We start from the raw sequence: 21,032 nt of genomic DNA, 5'->3' as shown, positions 1-21,032 counted from the left end.
TTTTGGTATTTCTTGATGAACGACGCACTCCCGGCAGGCACTTCGCACTATAAATTTCTCCGTCCACGGCCAGTCCGGATCGAAAGAAGAGCAACTTTGACATCCCTTTCTCGCTGATTGTCAGCCACACCTTGTTGGGGAGCTTGGTTTGTGAAATAAACTTCATCTCGGTGCTCACTTCCTTCGTGGGAGAGGTAGAATACGAAGTGCCCTGCTAGTCGTTGCCATCCATGGTGAGACAGGGTTTCGTCGTCCATCACCATCGCCACGTCGTGATTTGCCAGGAAAATCGACTTGACCATCTTATTCAAGCGCTGCCGCTGCGTCATTGACTACAGCTCCGAGACTAGTGAACGGGACTGCTGCTTCCTGACATGTATGTCCATGTTCGCCAGGTTCTTTTACAATGTTTAGCCGGTGGCACCGATCTCCTGGTCGAGCGCACGCAGCGATGTAGCTACTTTTCCCCCGGTCTTCCTCTTCAGCATCCTTTGAAGCTTCTTGTCGCTCAGGGTCATCGGCCGTCCGGAATCGGGCTTCCTTTCAATGCTCTGATTGTTATCAAATAGTGCCAAGATGTTGTAAATGCCGGGACGGGCATATCCGGTGTCCAGGAGCTGCCACACGATGTGCTTTCTCGACGCGACGGGGTACCGTTCTTTGAACGCGCACACTTCTGAGCGGAGTAGTTTCACTATTTTCGCCATCACGGTTAGAGTTCGACTGATAGAGCTGTCAAACTTCTTCTGCTGACTCATAGGTTGATATGATTGATGCTGCATGTGTAGTTTTGTCAGTGCGTGTAAAGGTAAACCCATGAAAAAGTGTCAAATTTTGTCCATTCTTTAACGCAAACGTTATTGACGATGTTCTTTAGGGGGAGGCGTATTATACCAGTTTACCCTACCCTTCCTTTAACACGCTTACTGTTCTCCTATACCGAGCCTCCTTCCTCCTGCCAAATATCGCCAGTTATAATTCCCTGGAGAAGTTTCGTCTTACGTCCTTCTGGCCAGTTTTATTGATAAGAGGGACTTATTTTTGTTAAGAGGAAGTCACGCAAAAATATTGTAGATTTCAACGTAAAGAAAGGGTAACTGGTGGGGAACCTGAGAATAAACCCATGCCTAAAAGTTCTTCTTGACATCGAATGGCCTGATTCTACTAAGATTCGAACCCACGACCATCCGCTTGACAAAGCGGACTCTGTAACCTTGTGGCTACGCAGCTGCCCACAAGTACAAGTTACAGTCAGCCCTTATCAGGGCCACAAACACGTAATGCTGAATTTTTTCTTACGCTGCAAGTTATGGAATATTCCAAGTATCAATTATAAACGTTTGTTCCAAACATCTCAACTATTTCAATTACATAATTTTGGGTCGCTAAAAGGTGCCATTGTGGCTCACAAGAAGCGAGAATTGAATTATATGATTCAAGGTTTTTACTACTATCAACAATGTTCTAGCGAGTAATATTAAAATATCAACTTCTTCAATCACATAAGTTTGGGGCACCAAAAGGTGCCATTGTGTTTCACAACAGTAACAACACCGACAAGTTTGTTCAAATTATCGTCATATCGGATTGTCATTCGCCGATGATACTAATTCTTTCGTTTTCTTTAGCAGAATTTCCTGCCATTTCCAGTAGAACTGCAGATGCCAAAAACTTCATAGCAGCCGCCAGATAGACGGGTACTCAAGCACCAAGGCGCCCAGAGCGACCCGCCAGAAATTGAAATCCGGTTTTTCTTTCTTCGCCACGATCAGCACCCAACGTCTGTATGGTACCGGTGCAGTCTTGGAAGGAATTATATATGCACAAAGAGTGCATTCTCTGTTAACAAAGTATAATATTTTGTCGACCGTGTTAGGGAAAGCAAGCACTAAGCGACCAATCAGAGGTCGAATTCTACGTTTCAACAAGGCTTGCATTTTTCAACAATACAATAGTATCAAATTATAACTTTTTTCGGTTGGGGAGCTGCACAGATGATTTTCCAATCGATTACTGTAAGAATGGAGGAAATCGGTTAAAAACTGACTGAGTTAAACGTGAGAGTGGACAATTTTCGGGACGCTCTTGATGTTTAATTTTTCATAAATGGACCGCTGTATAGATTTAAAATAACTGCTCAAATCATTACCCTTTATTGAATACAATTAATGCTGAAATTTTTCTTGAAAATCTCTTTTTTTTTAAATAGAGTTGATGCACTTTTCAGCAATATTGCTAAAAATATTTTACCTACCCCTCGCTAACTTCATGCCGTAGGGGGTTAGGCTCTGTCGAGTTTTTGATATGGTTCTTTGACATCAATGAATGAATTGTGTCACATTCATCGTGCATTTCAATACATTTATTTTTGTTAATGTAAAATCACAAAAAAAAACACAAAACAGCGTATTTTAATAAAAAACTAAAACATCCCAAACTTTATATGGAAATATTTCAAAAACCGAATGCATTTGAAAAGTTAGTTTTTTTTTGTACACAACATTTATTTGGGAAGTTAGTTGCCAAGAGCTTTATGAAATCTTTAAGAATAATCCGTTAATGTTAAAATTATCTTTCATTCCTTCATTGTGGACTTTCTACCGAAAGTTTTAATATAATGACAGGTTTCTTTGCAAAAAAAGACAAATTTCAATTTTTATTTGTAAATCAAAATTTTTTGTTTGTTTAGATTTTATTCGTAGTGAAAATTTTTTTTACAACGTATATTTTTCACAAGGCAGAATCCGTTCCCTATAATTTATTCTTAAAAAATTTTCCACGCGCGAAAATTACAGACAATTCATTCAAATGGAAAATGGTCTCTATCCGACGCTAGGTCATTTGCAGTGGTTTCGCGCCAATGCTCTACTTTTACTCGAACTAAGCCAACAGCTAAGACTGCACACGGCTAAAAAATGGAAACTCTGGAAGATATGAGTTCGAGTGAAAAATGCTACTATAAATACAGAATCGTTTTGTTATGACTCAACAATATTTTCGTAGAGATTGTGTTGAAGTTGTTATTCTTGTTCAGCTGTTTTGTGACAAATAAACTTGTAGTTTATAACAACAAGTCAAATGTATAGATGAAGCTATACATCGATAGTATTATTTATTGATATATTAAGCTTTTTTATAAACAACTGCAAACAAACCAAAATAATCGAGGAACTTTATTGATAAGATTTATCTGTATTTTTTTCAGGCGCATTTTTGGGTGACATTGCACTGCCAAATATAAACTACGAATCGGAGTGGCAAAAACAAAGACTGAACAAAACGATTCAACAAGAACTAGAGAAACTTAAACAAGAGGTCTATCACGAGGGGTTACAGGTTGAGGAAGAAGGACTTACTGATATCATCCGTAAAAAAACTAAACAACTTACACCAGACGTTAATAGTGGCGCTTCTTTCAACGCGCCAAATAAAAATCTAAATGACCCAACAATAGATAATTCCGAATTGCATCCATTGGATTATAAGTCACTGAATCGAAAGCCACTTCGTAATGAAAACGGCGATAACGCAATCACCGATAGTTATCATAGTGAATCACAAATAAAGGCAACCATAATTGACAATAATGACAACATCATCATTAGAAATACAAGCTTCATACATCGTAGAGAAGAACTGCAATCTTTAACAAATCATAATTTTGCATTGAATGGATCAACTATAACCGAAGACACCAACGAAGGTTTGAAGACAGAGTTAAATAAGAAAAAAGAAAAGACAACATATGCTCGCAACATAGATCATAATCGTATCCAATCTGACACGAAGGATATTGTTATAGACGGTTCAAGTAACAATATTATTAGCAATAGCCACCCCAGCAGAAAAATTGCGCTAACAGCTATTGCAACCCCTACAACAACTATGAGAGCATTTCGTACCACCCATGCTAATCATTTTAGCAATGCTGGCGGCAACGGAAGAACATTAGAAGATGTTCAAGTGCTGAATGGCGATGGTAGTATTATCACTCATAAACGACATCGACGTCGAAGGCGGCAAGGTAGCGGACGTAAAAGTAGCACGACAGAAGATTTTTTTTCTAATAAACATGTACCAAAACCCAATGACGCAAAATCAGACACTTACAGAGCACGGTTAGAAAGGTTGAAAAGTGAATTAAGCAACCCATCTCTCTCAATCGATGATTCCAATCTGAAATTGTTAAGAAAAGGACGTAATAAGACTCTCAGAAACAAGCAGACCAAAAACAAATTCAAGTTGACAAGTAAAGCATGGTACGGAAATGACGAACAACGTGTGCGAAAGGTCCGTCAAAAACAGATTGGTAAAACCAACGAACCAAAAAATAGCAACATTCTAACTGTAGACAAGAGCGAACGCAAACGGCAGCTTCATGACCGTATCCTGGACGACATCATTATCGAAGACAAAAAACCAGACATGACAGGCAAGTCACTAGGTGCTTCAATGAAAAACTCAAACGGAAATTCACTCGAGTCGGGATCCATAGCAGCAGCCATACATACATCCAGTAGAGGAAATGGAAAAATGCAAATGCACCAGTCGCAACCTATTGATCATAAGAGGTATGTCTGTTCATGGCATGGATACACTCATTTGTTTGAGAATATTTCATTCGCATTTATTTACCGGGCAAGCCAAACTGCATCAAACGTTTAAATGTGTTTAATGAGTGGTATTAGGTTGAGTCAGGCAGTGGGATATATGCTTAACCTCAGGTAAATAAGGAGCAAATAATTGTAGCATTGCAAAAATTACCGCTGAGGAATATAAAAAGTTGCAATAGAAAGATAAAGTATATTTCTATCTTTATCATTGTGCTATATACGAGCATAATTTTAAAAAGGTAACGAACAGTCATGCAGGTGATCTACCTTTATCTTTTTAAATTAACTACGGATCTGCTGTAATTGTAAAATTATTGTCCCATGTAATTTTTAATTCTATCTTTAGTTTATGTGAAAGATATGATGATATGCAATAATATAACACAGTAGAAGTTCGTTCACAATTGGAATTCTAACAGAAAAACAACCATATTTTATAGGAAAATACTCCATTGAGTTCGGATTGATAAATACCAGTCAATTACGGTCGATCAAAGCATTAGGCAAAAATATGTACCTTATAGCGAAGACCTAACATGTTCGTTTGAAAGGCAAAGGACCAGCAGTGGATTTAGTTGTAGCAGCCTGGCAACAAAAATGATATTATAAGTACACTCACGGTGCGATTATTTTCATTGACGTGAATCCTTTATACCGAAGAGTTAATTTAAAATATCTTCACGACAGGAGAGTAAATTTTACATTGGTCGAAGTATATAACTTTTCTATACAATTGTGTGCGGTCATTGTTAAAAAAAGATATTTTGTAGTGGGAATCATAGCAGTTGGCTTTAAAACGTTATGGTATAAAAGTAGCTTTGCAATGGAGATGTTATATCAAGAAGAGATGTTGTTCAATTTGTCATTCCATTCACAGTCTTACAGAAAACCTGCCCAGACACTCAAGCATAAACCCTACAGCTTTTTACTTCATTTGATTTTTTGAAAACGATTGAAATCTCATTTTGGATCTTTACTGAAATATTGACAAATTAATTTATACAATATTTAACTAATCCTTAATGAAAAAATGGAGCGTTTCCATGCCTAATGATCTGTAAATTCGCAAAAAATTAATCGTTTGAAATGACTCAAGACTAATTCTCAAAAAAGGCGTATGCATTTTGGCATAGGTTTCGTTCGTTTGTAGCTCAGAAAAACTGTCTGAAAACAAATTATAGAGAACTGATGTGCTCTACAAAAAATAAACACAATGAAAACAAATTTGAATTTTACATGGGATTGAGATGAAAAAAGATATTTCTTTTCAACTGCATACCACGCTTCACATGGTAATTTGGTTTTCTACCCACCTGCTCATTGTTTTGTTTGTTGATGAATAAAAGCTCCTCGTTGTCCTACGTCAATTATGTGGTTGTGTGTCATATAAAACTTTCTGCTTTTTTATTTTTATTAAATAGGTAAAGCAAAACTTTTGTTAAAAAGTTCAGGATGGAGAAATAAAAAAACATTTTTTAATGAAAAGTTAAGTATTTGTCAAAAACTTTCAAATTCATTGACTTCTCTCTATCCGGGTGGCGTAGTTAAAGAGGGTTTAATTGCTACAACCTTCATTATTTTTGAATCGTCTAACAGTTCATCAATTTGAATTTTTTGTATTGCAAAGTAGAGATCGTTATTTTTTATCATCATTTAATTTAATTGCAAGGTGTTTTAAGTCTCAAGGGTGTTTTCATGATGTTGGTTTCCAACAGATTATTTACGTTTTCGCAACAGTGGATTGGGAAATTACTTACGTCTCCATCAATATGCGGCAAAATTGTAATGTTATGACGGGAACTATTGCACTATCAAAAAGAACTCAGATTTCGACCAATTAGAACTGAAAAAAAAAGCCAATGAGAGTATTTTGGACATTCTGTGCCGAACACGCATCAGCATCGGTTGTGTTTCGAATTCGCTCCTATAAAATTCAAAACGTGTGCACAAGTGCTGGCATTCTTTGACCGAGCCCGGTGTCTTTTGTTTAGATTGCTGTTTCGCATTCAAGGTCAAGTGCCTTTGTGTAACTGTGTCGCTTTGTAGCTGCCTGCTGTCGAACGATTTGGTGGTGAGAGCAGTGTACTCCTGTGGACGTTTATCCAACACGAAGGAGAGAAGTAAAGGAAGGTACGTGCTTCTTGTCTGTCCCATCGGCGCGCTAGTTTTAGCGCGATGGATGTAGATCCCCCACCTTCCGCACCTCCATCCTCGAATCCCCCGACCCTGTCCCTCCTGCCCCTCCTTCTACTGTTAATTCTTCAGCTTCCTCACGTGTCAGGTAAGGTATCCAGACGGATCGACGCTTCCAGTGGCAGTTTTCCTCAGGCCTAAAGCAGGGCCGAAATCGAAATCATTGAATATATTACAGATTTCGAAAGACCTGACGTCACACTATAAAGCTGTGACTGAAATTTCTAAAATCAGGCCGAACAAGCTCCGTGTCGTGGTCAATGACCTTAAAGAGGCCAACGATAAAGCTTGCTCCGAGATCTTTACACGGGAATACCGTGTCTATGTACCCGCTAGAGATGTGGAGAACGACGGTGTCGTGACCGATTCGAGTCTTTCCGTGGAGTGTATATTGAAAAGTGCTAAAGGGTGCTTCAAGAACAGCACATGTCCCGATGCGAAGGTGCTCGACTGCAAGCAATTGCGGTCGGTATCGCTTGTCGGTGACAAAAAAGTTTACACTCCGTCAGACTCGTTTCGAGTTACGTTCGCCGGGTCTGCACTACCAAGCCACATCTCGATCCACCGGGTTCGTCTCCCTGTGAGGCTCTACGTGCCCCGCGTCATGAACTGCCTGAATTGCAAGCAGTTAGGCCATATAGCCGCCTACTGCTGCAATAAGGCACGTTGTGGCAAGTGTGGGGAGTCTCATGCGGAAGATTCTTGCAGTGTTAACGCTAAAAAGTGTATTCACTGCGGGGAAAATCTGCATGAGCTCTCGACATGTGCGGTGTACATGCAGCGCAGGGATAAAATAAAACGGTCTCTCAAAGAGCGTTCAAAGCGTTCCTACGCTGACATGCTAAAGAAGACCGTTACCACTTCTCCCGTTACTTCGAACGCCTTCGATCTGTTGTCCTCTGATGAAACCGATTCTGACGATTCACCAGCGGGAACATCCTATGCCAATCCTGGGGAGTCTAGAAAGAGGAAAAATATTTCCTCTCCTAAACTTCCCCGAAAAGGTCCAAAGATTTCCCAAAGTGAAATGAATGGTACAAACAAACCTAAAAGTGCAGCGGAAAAACCGAAGCAAACTCCTCCTGGGCTTGCAAATTTAAAGTCCCAGAAGGAGTTCCCAGCACTTCCTGGAACATCTAAAACCCCAGTTGTTCCTTTTGCACATCCAGTGGAAAAATCAAATGCTGGACTGGTGAAATTTTCTGACATTGTGGACTGGATTTTTGAAACTTTCAATGTACCCGATCCAATAAAAGTTTTTCTTACAGCATTCCTCCCAACAGTTAGAACATTTTTGAAGCAGTTGACTGCTCAATGGCCCCTCCTTGCAGCGATCGTATCCTTCGATGCCTAATTCATCTGCTAATCTGAAGGACTCTATCTCTGTCTTACAGTGGAATTGTAGAAGTATTTTACCAAAAATTGATTCGTTTAAAGTTTTGATAAATAAAAACAAATGCGATGCATTTTCCCTTTGTGAAACTTGGCTTACTTCAAATATTGATCTCAACTTCCATGATTTTAATATTATTCGCCTTGATCGAGACACCCCATATGGAGGAGTACTTTTAGGGATTAAAAAGTGCTATTCTTTCTATCGTATTAACCTCCTCTCGATTCCAGGCATCGAAGTTGTCGCATGTCAAATGACAATACAAGGTAAAGAGCTTTGTATTGCCTCAATATATATTCCTCCCAGAGCACAGATTGGGCAACGGCTGTTCTTTGATTTAATAGAACTTCTTCCCTCGCCACGTTTGATTTTGGGAGACTTCAACTCTCATGGTGTGGCTTGGGGTTCCCCTTACAATGATAACCGCTCCTCTTTAATCTATAACCTTTGCGATGACTTCGACATGACTATTTTAAACAACGGTGAAATGGCACGTATCCCGAAACCTCCAGCGCGCCCAAGCGCTTTGGATATATCCTTATGTTCGACGTCGCTACGGTTGGATTGCACATGGAAGGTAATCCTCGATCCTCACGGTAGCGACCATTTGCCTATTCTTATTTCAATTAATAACGGGTCAACTCGCATGCGACCAATTGACATTCCGTATGACCTCACACGGAATGTCGATTGGAAATTATACGAGGAAATGATTTCAAAAGCGGTCGATTCGATTCAACATCATCCACCACTTGAAGAATACAACCTCCTCGCGGGCTTGATTCTCGATGCCGCGTTGCAAGCCCAAACGAAGAAATATCCCGGCGTAACGATCAAAGAACGGCCTCCAACTCCGTGGTGGGACAAAGAGTGCTCCGATGTCTACACGCAAAGATCCGACGCGTTTTTGGCCTTCCAGAAGGGAGGTATACCTGGCGACTATATACGGTATTCGGAGCTTGATACCAAGCTTAAAAGCTTGGCTAAAGCAAAGAAACGCGGATATTGGCGTCTTCTCTTTGGAACACAGCCCGAAGAATGCGGAATCGCGTAACGGTCAACGAAAGCGAGGAGTCTTCAAGTCGGTGGATATTTGATTTTGCCAGGAAAGTATGTCCGGACTCTGTTCCTGAGCAAAATATTGTTCGCGATGCGTCTCCGGGCCACGACGCGATGGAATCACCTTTTACGATGGCAGAATTTTCAGTTGCCCTCCTGTCCTGTAACAACAACGCGCCAGGGTTAGATAGTATCAAATTCAACTTGTTGAAGAATTTACCCGGCAATGCCAAGAGGCGCTTGTTGAACTTGTTCAATAAGTTCCTGGAGCAAAACATTGTACCGCAGGATTGGAGGCAAGTGAAGGTGATCGCCATCCAAAAACCAGGGAAACCAGCTTCTGATCACAACTCTTATAGGCCGATTGCAATGCTATCCTGTATCCGGAAATGGATGGAAAAAATGTTACTCCGTCGTTTAGACCACTGGGTCGAATCAAATGGTCTACTATCAGATACTCAATTTGGCTTCCGCCGTGCCAAAGGGACGAATGATTGTCTTGCGTTGCTTCCAACAGATATTCAGCTGGCGTATGCTCGCAAAGAACAAATGGCGTCTGCGTTCTTGGACATTAAGGGGGCTTTTGATTCCGTTTCTATTGACATTCTTTCGGGTAAACTTCACCGACAAGGATTTTCTCCAATTTTGAACAATTTTTTGCACAATTTGTTGTCCGAAAAGCATATGCATTTTACGCATGGCGATTTGGCAACTTTTCGAATTAGCTACATGGGTCTTCCCCAGGGCTCATGTTTAAGCCCCCTTCTTTACAATTTTTATGTAAATGACATTGACGAATGTCTGGCAAATTCATGCACGATAAGACAACTTGCAGACGACAGTGTAATCTCTATTACAGGAGCCAAAGCTGCCGATTTGCAAGGACCATTGCAAGATACCTTAGACAATTTGTCTGCTTGGGCTTTACAGCTAGGTATCGAATTCTCTCCGGAGAAGACTGAGATAGTAGTTTTTTCTAGGAAGCATGAACCTGCTCAGCTTCAAACACAAATAATGGGTAAAACGATTTCTCAGGTTTTGGTACACAAATATCTTGGTGTCTGGTTCGACTCTAAAGGCACCTGGGGTTGTCACGTGAGGTATCTGATGAAAAAATGTCAACAAAGAGTGAATTTTCTTCGTACAATAACCGGACAATGGTGGGGAGCCCATCCAGGAGACCTTATAAGACTTTACCAAACAACGATATTGTCTGTTATAGAATACGGGTGTTTCTGCTTCCGCTCCGCAGCAAACACACATTTGATCAAACTGGAGCGAATACAATATCGTTGTTTGCGTATCGCCTTAGGTTGCATGCAGTCGACCCATACGATGAGTTTGGAGGTCTTAGCTGGAGTACTACCATTGAAAAACAGCTTCTGGAGCCTGTCTTCTCGTATTCTTATCAAATGTGAGGTCTTGAACCGTCCCGTGATTGAAAATTTTGAAAGGTTAATCGAACTTAATTCTCAAACCCGTTTTATGACATTGTATTTCAATCACATGTCCCAAAATATTAACCCTTCTTCGAATATTCCAAATCGTGTCGACTTATCAAATACTTCTAATTCTACTGTGTTTTTCGATACATCCATGATAGAAGAAACTCGTGGAATCCCGGATCATTTACGCGTGCAGCAGATCCCCAAAATTTTTTCCAATAAATATCGAAATATCAACTGCAACAATATGTTCTACACTGACGGATCACTTCTTGATGGGTCCACTGGCTTCGATATCTTCAATAACAGTTTAACCGTCTCCCATAAGCTCGATAATCTTGCTTCTGTTTACGTCGCAGAATTAGCTGCAATTCAGTACACCCTAGGGATTGTCCAAAAAATGCCCACGGACCATTATTTCATCTTTACGGACAGTCTCAGTTCCATTGAGGCTCTCCGATCGATGAAAGATGTTAAGCACTCTCTGTATTTCCTGGGGAAAATACGGGAACATCTGAGTGCTTTATCCGAAAAATCTTCTCAGATTACCTTAGTGTGGGTCCCTTCTCACTGCTCGATACCGGGCAATGAAAAAGCGGACTCTTTGGCTAAGGTGGGCGCAACAAACGGTGATATTTATGAAAGACCAATTGCCTTTAATGAATTTTTCGCGCTTGTACGTCAGAATACGATCATCAGTTGGCAAAATGCTTGGACCAGAGGGGAATTGGGAAGGTGGTTACATTCCATTATACCCAACATATCGACGAATCCGTGGTTCAAGGGGTTGGATGTAGGTCGAGATTTCATTTGCGTGATGTCTCGGCTTATGTCCAATCACTATAGATTTGATGCGCATCTCCGTCGTATTGGGCTCGGGGAAAGTGGTATCTGTGCCTGTGGTGAAGGTTATCACGACATAGAGCACGTTGTTTGGTCATGCCCTGTCCACCGTGACGCCAGGTCTAAATTAGTAGCTTCCCTTGAGGCCGGAGGTAGACGGCCAGCTGTACCTGTTCGTGATGTCTTGGCGAGCCGTGACATACCCTACATGACCCTTATATACGTTTTCCTAAAATCCATCCATGCCCCAGTCTAGTCCCGTTCCCCTCCGTCTACACCCAACAAAACGACAAGAACACGTTTGAACCTTAAGCACAGATTTTGGAATCAGCAACTGCACCCCACTTGAATTCGCCACCCGAGGCCTTCAGTGATATCTTGGCTCAGCGGCACATACCATATGGCCACTTGAACACTAGCGAACAACAACAACGAACCATAACCAGCAACTAGACCCCGCACAATACCTCCAGGATCCGAGGATACAAGCCCCTGCCCCAGCTCATGACATCGGCCATTCGAAGAGCACCAGACGACCATTCAAAAACAAAACATTGAAAAATTCATGCTAGTTTTAAGTTAGACTTAATTTCAGCTCGTAGTCGGCAGCGAGGATAAAAAATTTGCTTTTAGTTTTTAAGTCACCAGATATAATTGGCGTCGTTAAACATTAAATTGTAATTGTGCCGTGTCAAATAAATGATATATGAGAAAAAAAAAGAGTATTTTGGAACCGAGGTAATATCTAGAGGCCGGAAATTGACCCAAGATGTCAAGATTTTCCGGTTTCTAGAGAACGTTCCTATTCCACCCAATATAAATGTTTCTTAAACCAGAACAGTGCCGAGACTGTAAATCAATTCTAGACGCCATTTTAAAATCCAAGATGACGACATCCGGTCTCAGGAAATTATCAAACAACGACTACTATGGTTTATCATGGAACCAAAACGGACCCAGAAACCGAAACGGCAACAGATACCATTTTGAAATTTATAGAGTCGCTCTCCACCCCACCCAAAATGGGCATTTTTGTAATCGAGATGATGCACATAAACCAAAAATCGTTTACAGACGCCATTTTTAAATTCGAGGTTGTAACTTCCGGTTGCTGGAAAATAGCTAAAAATAGTCATTCCATAGCCGAGATGATGCCCAAATACCGAAATTCAAATCCAGACGCTATTTGGAAATGGGTCAGAATTCGTGAAACGGATCACTAAAAATCGCGATGTCTAATTTTTTCAAATAAGTATTAAAAACTTCAAGAGTTTCACTCGGGAAGTTGATTTTCCAATTTTTATTGAATTTGAGTAAATTTACAAGTTGTTATTGTCATTTGAAATTTAGGTCAAAATTGTTTTTAAATAGACATAGCTTTAAAAATATTGCATCGAATTTGATGAAATTTTCACATCAGATGCATCCTGAGTCGTAGTTTACGAAAATATTTTTTTTGAAGAAAAAACATATTTTTTCAATAGTAACTATTTAAAACAATATGTTGAAAATCTATGTTCTGGGGCACTGAAAAATCTGAAAAAAATCACAAGTATTTTTGACGAAATTTCGAAACTGCCCTGAAAATTTCGCGGTGGTGATATTTTTTGATCAAAAAATATGGGCCTTCAAAGTTGGTGCCGCAACGCATTTTTCAAGCGAGAAGCGAGTGAGCAGTACTACTATTGACAATCCCAGTTTCAGTTATATGCAAAAATTCTGTAAAGTTTGTAAAATTAGTTTAATAGAAATGATTTTTAGTCGCAAAATAGTCAGACCTGAAATCCAAAATGGTGACCTCCAGTTTCCAGAAATCGAAATGATGCACATATGCCAAAAATCGACCCCTAACGACATTTTTCAATCCGAAGTGGCAACTTAGAATCTGGAATTGCAACGTAGAATTGCTCAAAAATAGCCAAACAGATCATTCCGGAAACGCTATGATACCCAGAGATCGGAAATCAAATCCAGGCGCCTTTTTAAAACCCCAAATGGCGATATCCGGTTTTCGAAAATGAGCGGATAGTTCGGTGGATTTATTGGTTGTTTTTGACGCCAAATCCAAGATGGCGATTTCCGGTTTCTGAATAACAGCCAACAATGATTAGTGGAAGTTATTGACATAAACATATTGATACGAGATAATCCATCGTAATCTTATCGACTATCATTCAAAGAATTATTGAAAAGGAGCAGTTTACTTTGAATTTATCCCTTACGATCGTTCTTACATGCAATAATGCAAGCCATGTAACAAACAGCGTTAGACGTAAAATTTGCGGTCGTGGCTTTGCAAACAATATTACGAGATAATACCTCATTCAAATTTAAATCAATGATTTTTACGGATACTATTGATTTAGCTGAATCTGAAATTTAGGCCCCAACATTTATTTTACTAGACCTTTTAAAGTTTATTTTACAATGTTAGATATAGTGATTAACCACCCAACATAAACAGGTGAAGGTAGTTATTAAAATGACTGGATACCCTTTTTATGTTGAACAAAAACACTTCTTAAATTATCTTGAATAAAAAAAATCGATTTAATAAATATAATTCCTCAATGTAAACCCCCACTCTAACAGTCAACTTCACACTTTTCTTTCGTACTTTGAAATGCAAAAAATATGGCAATAGCATTAAGTGCAAAAAACGACAATATAATCTGCATGTTATCTTAAGCGTCGAGCTGACCAAACTGCTAAACCTTTTTCATAACACAATCTTGAACAGCTTAACGATCGATGACGGACTATGCACGTAAAATCGATTTTGCTCATAGTGACAATTTTATGAGAATTTAAGTTAGCAGATGGCAGCACTAACCGTCAGAAATCGGTCGTGTTAAAAATGTATGAAAAATATGGACGTTAGGTATCTTGTTCTAGTTATCTTTGATAATGCTGAATCTATCCCTGGCCAGACAAATATACCAGAAGGAGCGGGGGCCTAGTGTGGTTGGTAACGTCTCCGCCAACCACGCTCGACGCCTGGGCTCGAATCCCAACGCTGACATAGGTGTCAATGGTTGTGGGGTGGCGTGATCCACTCACAACCAACCCAACTGGTCTAGATTCAATCCTAGCCGACACCGGGAGATTTTCTGAGGCGAAAAATCTCTGGGATCACGCCTTCCATCGCATGAGGAAGTAAAGCCGTTGGCGCCGGTCCGTTAATAAACGGATCGTGAGTTAGGGTCCTGGGTGTGGAGTCGCCTCCCTGGGCGTCGGTGATTGGCCACAACAGTGGCGGAACTAGACCGACAGAAAATAAGCGAGAATAAAAAAAAAATATGCCAGAATTTTCAAAAATTTCTATTACAAATGATAACACATAATCAATTTCAATGTTCTCTTTATGTGCATGTAAGGAAATGTAAATTTAAACGCGTTTTTTTAACTACATGGTAATGTTATTATATGTTTGAAATTATGGCAGATATGAGAGATACGTAGTTGTCGTCACAGGCTAAGAGGCCCAGCAACGTGGGCCAGGTATCAGCTAGTAAGTTATAAATTATGGATTAAAAACAGGATGACATTTTTCCCTCACATTTTTTTTTTTTTGTTAGAATTCAACAATATTCCAAATTTCTTGATAAAATGTTCTGGATGTAGAAATGTAAGACAAATTTTTCTTGAAAGTTAAGTTTCATTGCAACTTTTTTGAGAATATTGGAATTCTAATGATGCAATGTAATTTTAATATCAATTCAAACCACTCTCGGTGACTACCCTTTTAAATACATTCAAATTTTGATTTGGATTTTGAGATATTTCAATATAAGGTTTGAAAGATTTCAGTTTTTTGGGAAAATATGTTTTTTTGTGAGTTGTACACACAAGCTCCCTATAATTCTATATAATAGGCAGTTTTCCTGTACAACCAGGGTATCTGAGCTACAATACTTTGAACAAAACCTATGCCAAAATGCATACGCCCTTCTAGGAAAGTAGTCTTGAGTCTGAAAAATTCTTCCATCCGTGAAAAATACTCAGAGTCAAACACGCGTGCAAATTTTCATTCAAATCAAAAATGGTCAATATTCGGTTATAAGTCGGCTCAACGTCAAATTTGAAAAACCGTTTTTCTGATTATAAGTAAAACAGATTTCAATACTTAATACGAAGAGAAAGGTTTCCAATAAATTTGTCTATTGAATTCAAAAGTAAATAACAATTTACTTGTCTTCGTATTGCTACTTTCAGCTTTCTTCAGTGCATATGTTGACTGTACACCGCATAATAAAAATCGGTACATTTCGCAAACCACGTAAAGTGTAAACTATTTCTGATTTCAGAACGCTACCCGAACATCATCGAGCAACACGAGCTGCCACTGCAAAGAAGGAGCGCATCTGGGACTTTGGTGTCATCCCATACGAGATTGATGGCAATTTTAGTGGTTTACATAAAGCCCTCTTCAAACAGGCAATGCGTCACTGGGAAAACTACACGTGTATAAAATTTGTCGAGCGGAATCCCATCGAACATCCCAACTACATTGTTTTTACAGAACGCCAATGCGGGTGAGTTTTATGTAATCAAAACAGTGGCGTTGAAAGGTACGGTTTCCTAATATTGATTGCAACTCGGTCATTATCATCAACAGAATCCAGTTGATCAAACGAGAATTTTTATGTCGTGATTCTTCTCATTCTCTGTTATGAGAATTAATAAAAAAAAAAACAAAATTACATGCAAATCATAGTTATATGCACAGTAAAAATAGGTTTAAAAATAATTTGGCATGATTTGAAGTTTACACCTTACTACGCCACTTACAGTGTTTACCATGTGCCCGAAAAATTTCCAATGATTGATAGCACACTCTAATGTCCTGTTCCAGTTGTTGCTCGTTTGTAGGAAAACGTGGCAATGGGCCGCAAGCTATTTCGATTGGTAAAAACTGTGACAAATTTGGCATCGTTGTGCACGAATTAGGACACGTGGTAGGTTTCTGGCATGAGCACACCCGGCCGGATCGCGAGAACCACGTGGTAATTGAAAAGAATAACATCATGGTCGGACAGGAGTACAACTTTAATAAATTAACCGAAGACGAGGTTAATTCTCTGGGGCTGCCATATGACTACGACTCCATCATGCATTACGCAAGAAATACTTTTTCCAAAGGCACCTATCTAGATACAATTTTCCCGATTGAAATGCCCGGCCGGAAGCGTCCTGAAATCGGTCAAAGATTGAGACTTAGCGAAGGAGACATCGCTCAAGCAAATCTCCTGTACAAATGTGCCAGTCCGTGTTACTCAGCAAATATTATATTCTATAAAAGCGGTCAGTATTTAATTATGTTACTATTCCAGAGTGCGGCCGCACATTTCAAGAAAATTTGGCATCATTTACCTCGCCTAGTTACTACTCCGTCACACCACCCACCGATCCAGAAAGATGCGAATGGCGAATAACGGCCACACACGGAGAAAGAATTGTACTTAACATAACGGATCTGGTAAAGTACTAAAAGCTTATCCAGCATCTAAAATGTCATTTCAGTTATATATTGAATGTTTTTTAGTGTACGAAAAAATATGATAGATGTCCAAATTCATGTAAGATTTAGTAATTCTAATAATTTTCAATTGTCATTTTTTATTTGACTGAAACTTGGCACAGATGTACAATGAGGCGTCATTTTGGGCTATCACGTAGTATTTTTTTTAATCCCTGGTAATTTTTGAACAGGGTTTGTGTAAAAATGGTACTGATGATTGAAAACATTCTCGGGCTAGAACAGTTTGTTTGATTGGTGTGAATTCAATCTGGGAAAAAGTACTGGTTCCGCTAAGGATTTTCGCGACATTATTTTTTTTTTGTAATCACCGCCATAGAATTAGAATAGTTCATTGGGCTTGGAACCAGTTTCCGATAGCTGGACCATCTTCTAATAATAAACTGTCAAAAAAGGTATATATACCTAAAGAGAAAACGATTTATTTCTCATAAAAATACATTTATTATCAACGAAAAAAGATTATTTAACATATGATAAATGTTGTCTGTAACTGGTTTTCCGATTAAAGTTTTTCTATGTACATAAATCGGTGTAATACTAACATGTAACACGTAACATGTACCAAATTATATATGATAAGTAACATGTCACTTGTTCTGTACATGTCACACGTAATATGTAACATGTTACACGTAATGTAACACGAAAAATGTAACATGTAAAATATTATGTAACATGTAACATGTTGTGTTACATGTAATGTTACACGTGACATCTTACATGTGACATGCTATATGTATCATATAACAGGTGACACTAGCCATTTTATACGAGTTACCATAATTTTCATTGTCATTTACCAGTTTTGTGTACATAGAACACTCTGTTCCGAAACGGTTTGGGGATTGCAGTGAATATATATATGAAGTCAGAGTGGTCTATGTACATTGGTGAGATAAAATCACCGATTTCGCAAAGAAATTGTTAATTGTAATTGTATGTATCTCCATGTTAAACCACTTCATAACCTTTATATTAGAACATTTTGTTTGAAAGAATCCACACGGGAACCGAAACCGGTCGACTTGAAAGGTAATTTTTTGTTGTCCTTTTACGTTTGTAAGAACAATAAGTGTTGTGTCCGTTAGCGCGTCGCGTTTTTATGTGATTAATACAGTTCTTACGTTAGCACTAAATCGAAAAATGAGTTGAAAGAATCCGTTGAACAGAATTTTATTCAGAGATTTTTCGAAAATTGCTTCTCCTGAACAATTTGCTCAATGGCACATAGACCACTCTGTTCCGTAACGGCTCATGTGATGATGCTCTATCCAACCAAAACACACGAAATGGAATCAAAATTTCCTATATATATATATATATATATATATATATATATATATATATATATATATATATATATATATATATATATATATATATATATATATATATATATATATATATATATATATATATATATATATATATATATATTCAATATATTCATATTGGGTGGTATTCGGTCATTTTCAGCAGATTTTCTGGCCTCAATCTGACACCGGAAATTTAGTTATTTTGGTTGTTTTCCAGAAACTAAAAGTGGTCGTCTTTAAATTCAAAATGGTGTCCAGGGTCAATGTTTGGTTTCTATGCATCATCTCGATATCCATATTGAGTATTATTCGGTGATTTTCGACTGTTCCCTAGAAGTTGCCATTAAGCAATTCAAAATGGTGCCTGATTGGTTATTTTGGGCTGTTTTTCACAAACCGGAAGTCGCCGTCTTGGATTTCAAAATGGTATTTAAGATAATTTCCTTCAAACATTCGTTATAGTACACATCCTTATAAAAAAAAAACAAACCACTAGACTTGAACCATGATTTAGACAAGAAGGATGAAGTCCTTTTTTGTCCTTTATTTTGGTCGGCTTAGAGGAAATTATACCTAGTCGAAGCCAAAAGATTTTTACTTTTAATTTTTTTTACCGTACAAGGCTACTTCTTACGACGCCATTTTTAACATTACTGATATGCATTAGCAAAATAAAAAATACTGGTGGAGAGAGCAACGAGAGAAAGCTTACATTTACATACACTCATTTCTCTCTAAGCGTGTTTGTAGTTGAATAAAAGAGCTTCGAAAAAAAATTCCAAAATTCTAGTTGTCCCCCGTATAGTATCAACAAAGTGAGCATAATTGAAAACGCTTCGTTTCGCATTAGGCCTAGCAGAGCCATATGGCAGTGAGCGAGGTGTTTCTACGAAAATTAAACATTCGGCTACGGTGTCAGATGTTTTTGAAAAATGTCTGCAACTACTCGAAAAGCTGGAATTATTAACTTAAAATTAGAAGAAAATGTATTCGTGATTCGAAAACTTTGCGCTCGCGCAGAAAAATCGGAACAAATTGCACACATTCTGAAAAATTTTGCGCGTACATTAATAGACTTTAACAAAAATCTGCAGAAACTATAATAAAACTGCAAATATTTGCGAATCAATAAAAATTTGGTATCCCTGTATATTTACGGTAATGGTGTGGATAGTAACAACAACTTTAACAAAGACACTACACCGATCAAGCAAAAAGTCTTGGCTCTGAAACTATTTTTTCATCGAAAATCGTTGCTTGGAATTGCACAGATATGATAAATAGTTCAGTGAATTTTTTTCAGTAAAACGTACCACGTCTATTAATCACTGTGAAGGTCATGTAAATCAAATCACAAAATGCTAATGATCAAATAATATGAAATCAAAAAAAAATTTTACATACGGTCGCGGTACAACCAAACTGTACCAAGCAGCAGATACGTTATTTTGAGTAATTATTTTGTAAATTAATTGTCATTCAAAGTTTTTGTTATAATATGATTAAAAGCTGTTCAAATGGTTTCGCGATTCTCATCATCATTCATTATTAATAATTTCCACATCCACTGGAGTTTAAAACTCATTTTGTTTTTTTAATGGCGTTTGGCGTTTGATGCACCCAACTGAATCAACAATTTGAAAAGCAGAACATATGATGGTGTCTCGATTATTCCTAAATCTACATCAAAAATTGAATTCGAGTTAAATTTTAAATTTAAGCTAGCTGCACCAAAAACTACTATTGATATTTTTTTTATTACATTCAAAATAGGACATATATAAATCTAACAACTGTCGCTCTGACTATTTGGAAATCCGCGATGGTTACTGGCATAAATCACCCATTCTCGGTAAATTTTGCGGATCTGGAAAAGTGAACGATCTGATCAAATCAACTGGAAGTCGAATGCTGCTCACGTATACCACAACTTACCGACAGTCCAGCATGCGAGGATTCGCTGCCAGTTACGAAGGTAAATTGTACTAGAAGAGAATTTAACGTTGTGTTTATAAAACTTAGGATGAGACATGCAGTAAAATTTAATTATATCTGCGGTTTCGGTTGACAAATTTGTTAATTTTTACAATTTACCAAATAAATTTGGAAGTAGTTGCATAAACGGTAATGGTAACAATAATTGAATAAAAAAAAACTGCAGTCTCCTAATTCTGTTGGTATGTAGAATCGAGAGGTGACCATGCCATAAGTGTACAAAAATCGAACGAAAAGCAAGTCATACATTTTTTGTTTCGAGTAATCATTAGAATCATACTTATAAAATTTAAAAAAAAAACAGTAACTCAGAAAACCCGAAAAAATGTAACCCGTACCACATTCGTATAATAAGGGATGATAAAAAAGAAAATTAAAAACCGATAGTGCTGGCCCTTCGCTGGAGGAAACACTGTGCAAAGACTTTTCTTTGTTGCAACATAGGGTGTAATCGAACAACATTTTGCTACCAGTGAAGCGATAATCAAGCTTCACGTCCAAGGTGTTCATATTACCACCTCTCTATATTCATTCTACCCACACGTGTCCATTTTACCCCCAGAAAACTTTTTTCAAAAACGCTCATGAAAACTTCGAAAATTACTATATTAGAGTATTTCTACCTATTTTTTG

At 38.3% G+C, this 21,032-nt stretch overlaps 1 protein-coding gene across 6 annotated transcripts in view; it reads left to right on the top strand.

Moving 5' to 3' along the window:
- LOC129718350 (tolloid-like protein 1) overlaps window positions 1-21,032 on the top strand; it is a 75,606-nt gene that overhangs the window by 36,158 nt on the left and 18,416 nt on the right. For all 6 annotated transcript variants that reach the window (XM_055669052.1, XM_055669050.1, XM_055669051.1 and 3 more), the window contains 5 exons: window positions 3,206-4,571; window positions 15,854-16,081; window positions 16,402-16,811; window positions 16,880-17,025; window positions 20,178-20,379. In XM_055669052.1, coding sequence (XP_055525027.1) covers window positions 3,206-4,571; window positions 15,854-16,081; window positions 16,402-16,811; window positions 16,880-17,025; window positions 20,178-20,379 — 2,352 coding nt within the window. The remainder of the gene's footprint in view (window positions 1-3,205; window positions 4,572-15,853; window positions 16,082-16,401; window positions 16,812-16,879; window positions 17,026-20,177; window positions 20,380-21,032) is intronic.

The sequence above is a fragment of the Wyeomyia smithii genome, chromosome 1 (genome assembly GCF_029784165.1).
Source record: "Wyeomyia smithii strain HCP4-BCI-WySm-NY-G18 chromosome 1, ASM2978416v1, whole genome shotgun sequence".
In the NCBI taxonomy this organism is placed as follows: Eukaryota; Metazoa; Arthropoda; class Insecta; order Diptera; family Culicidae; genus Wyeomyia; species Wyeomyia smithii.
The sequence above is the reverse complement of the archived record's forward strand: the minus strand, read 5'-3'. Positions and strand labels throughout refer to the sequence as shown.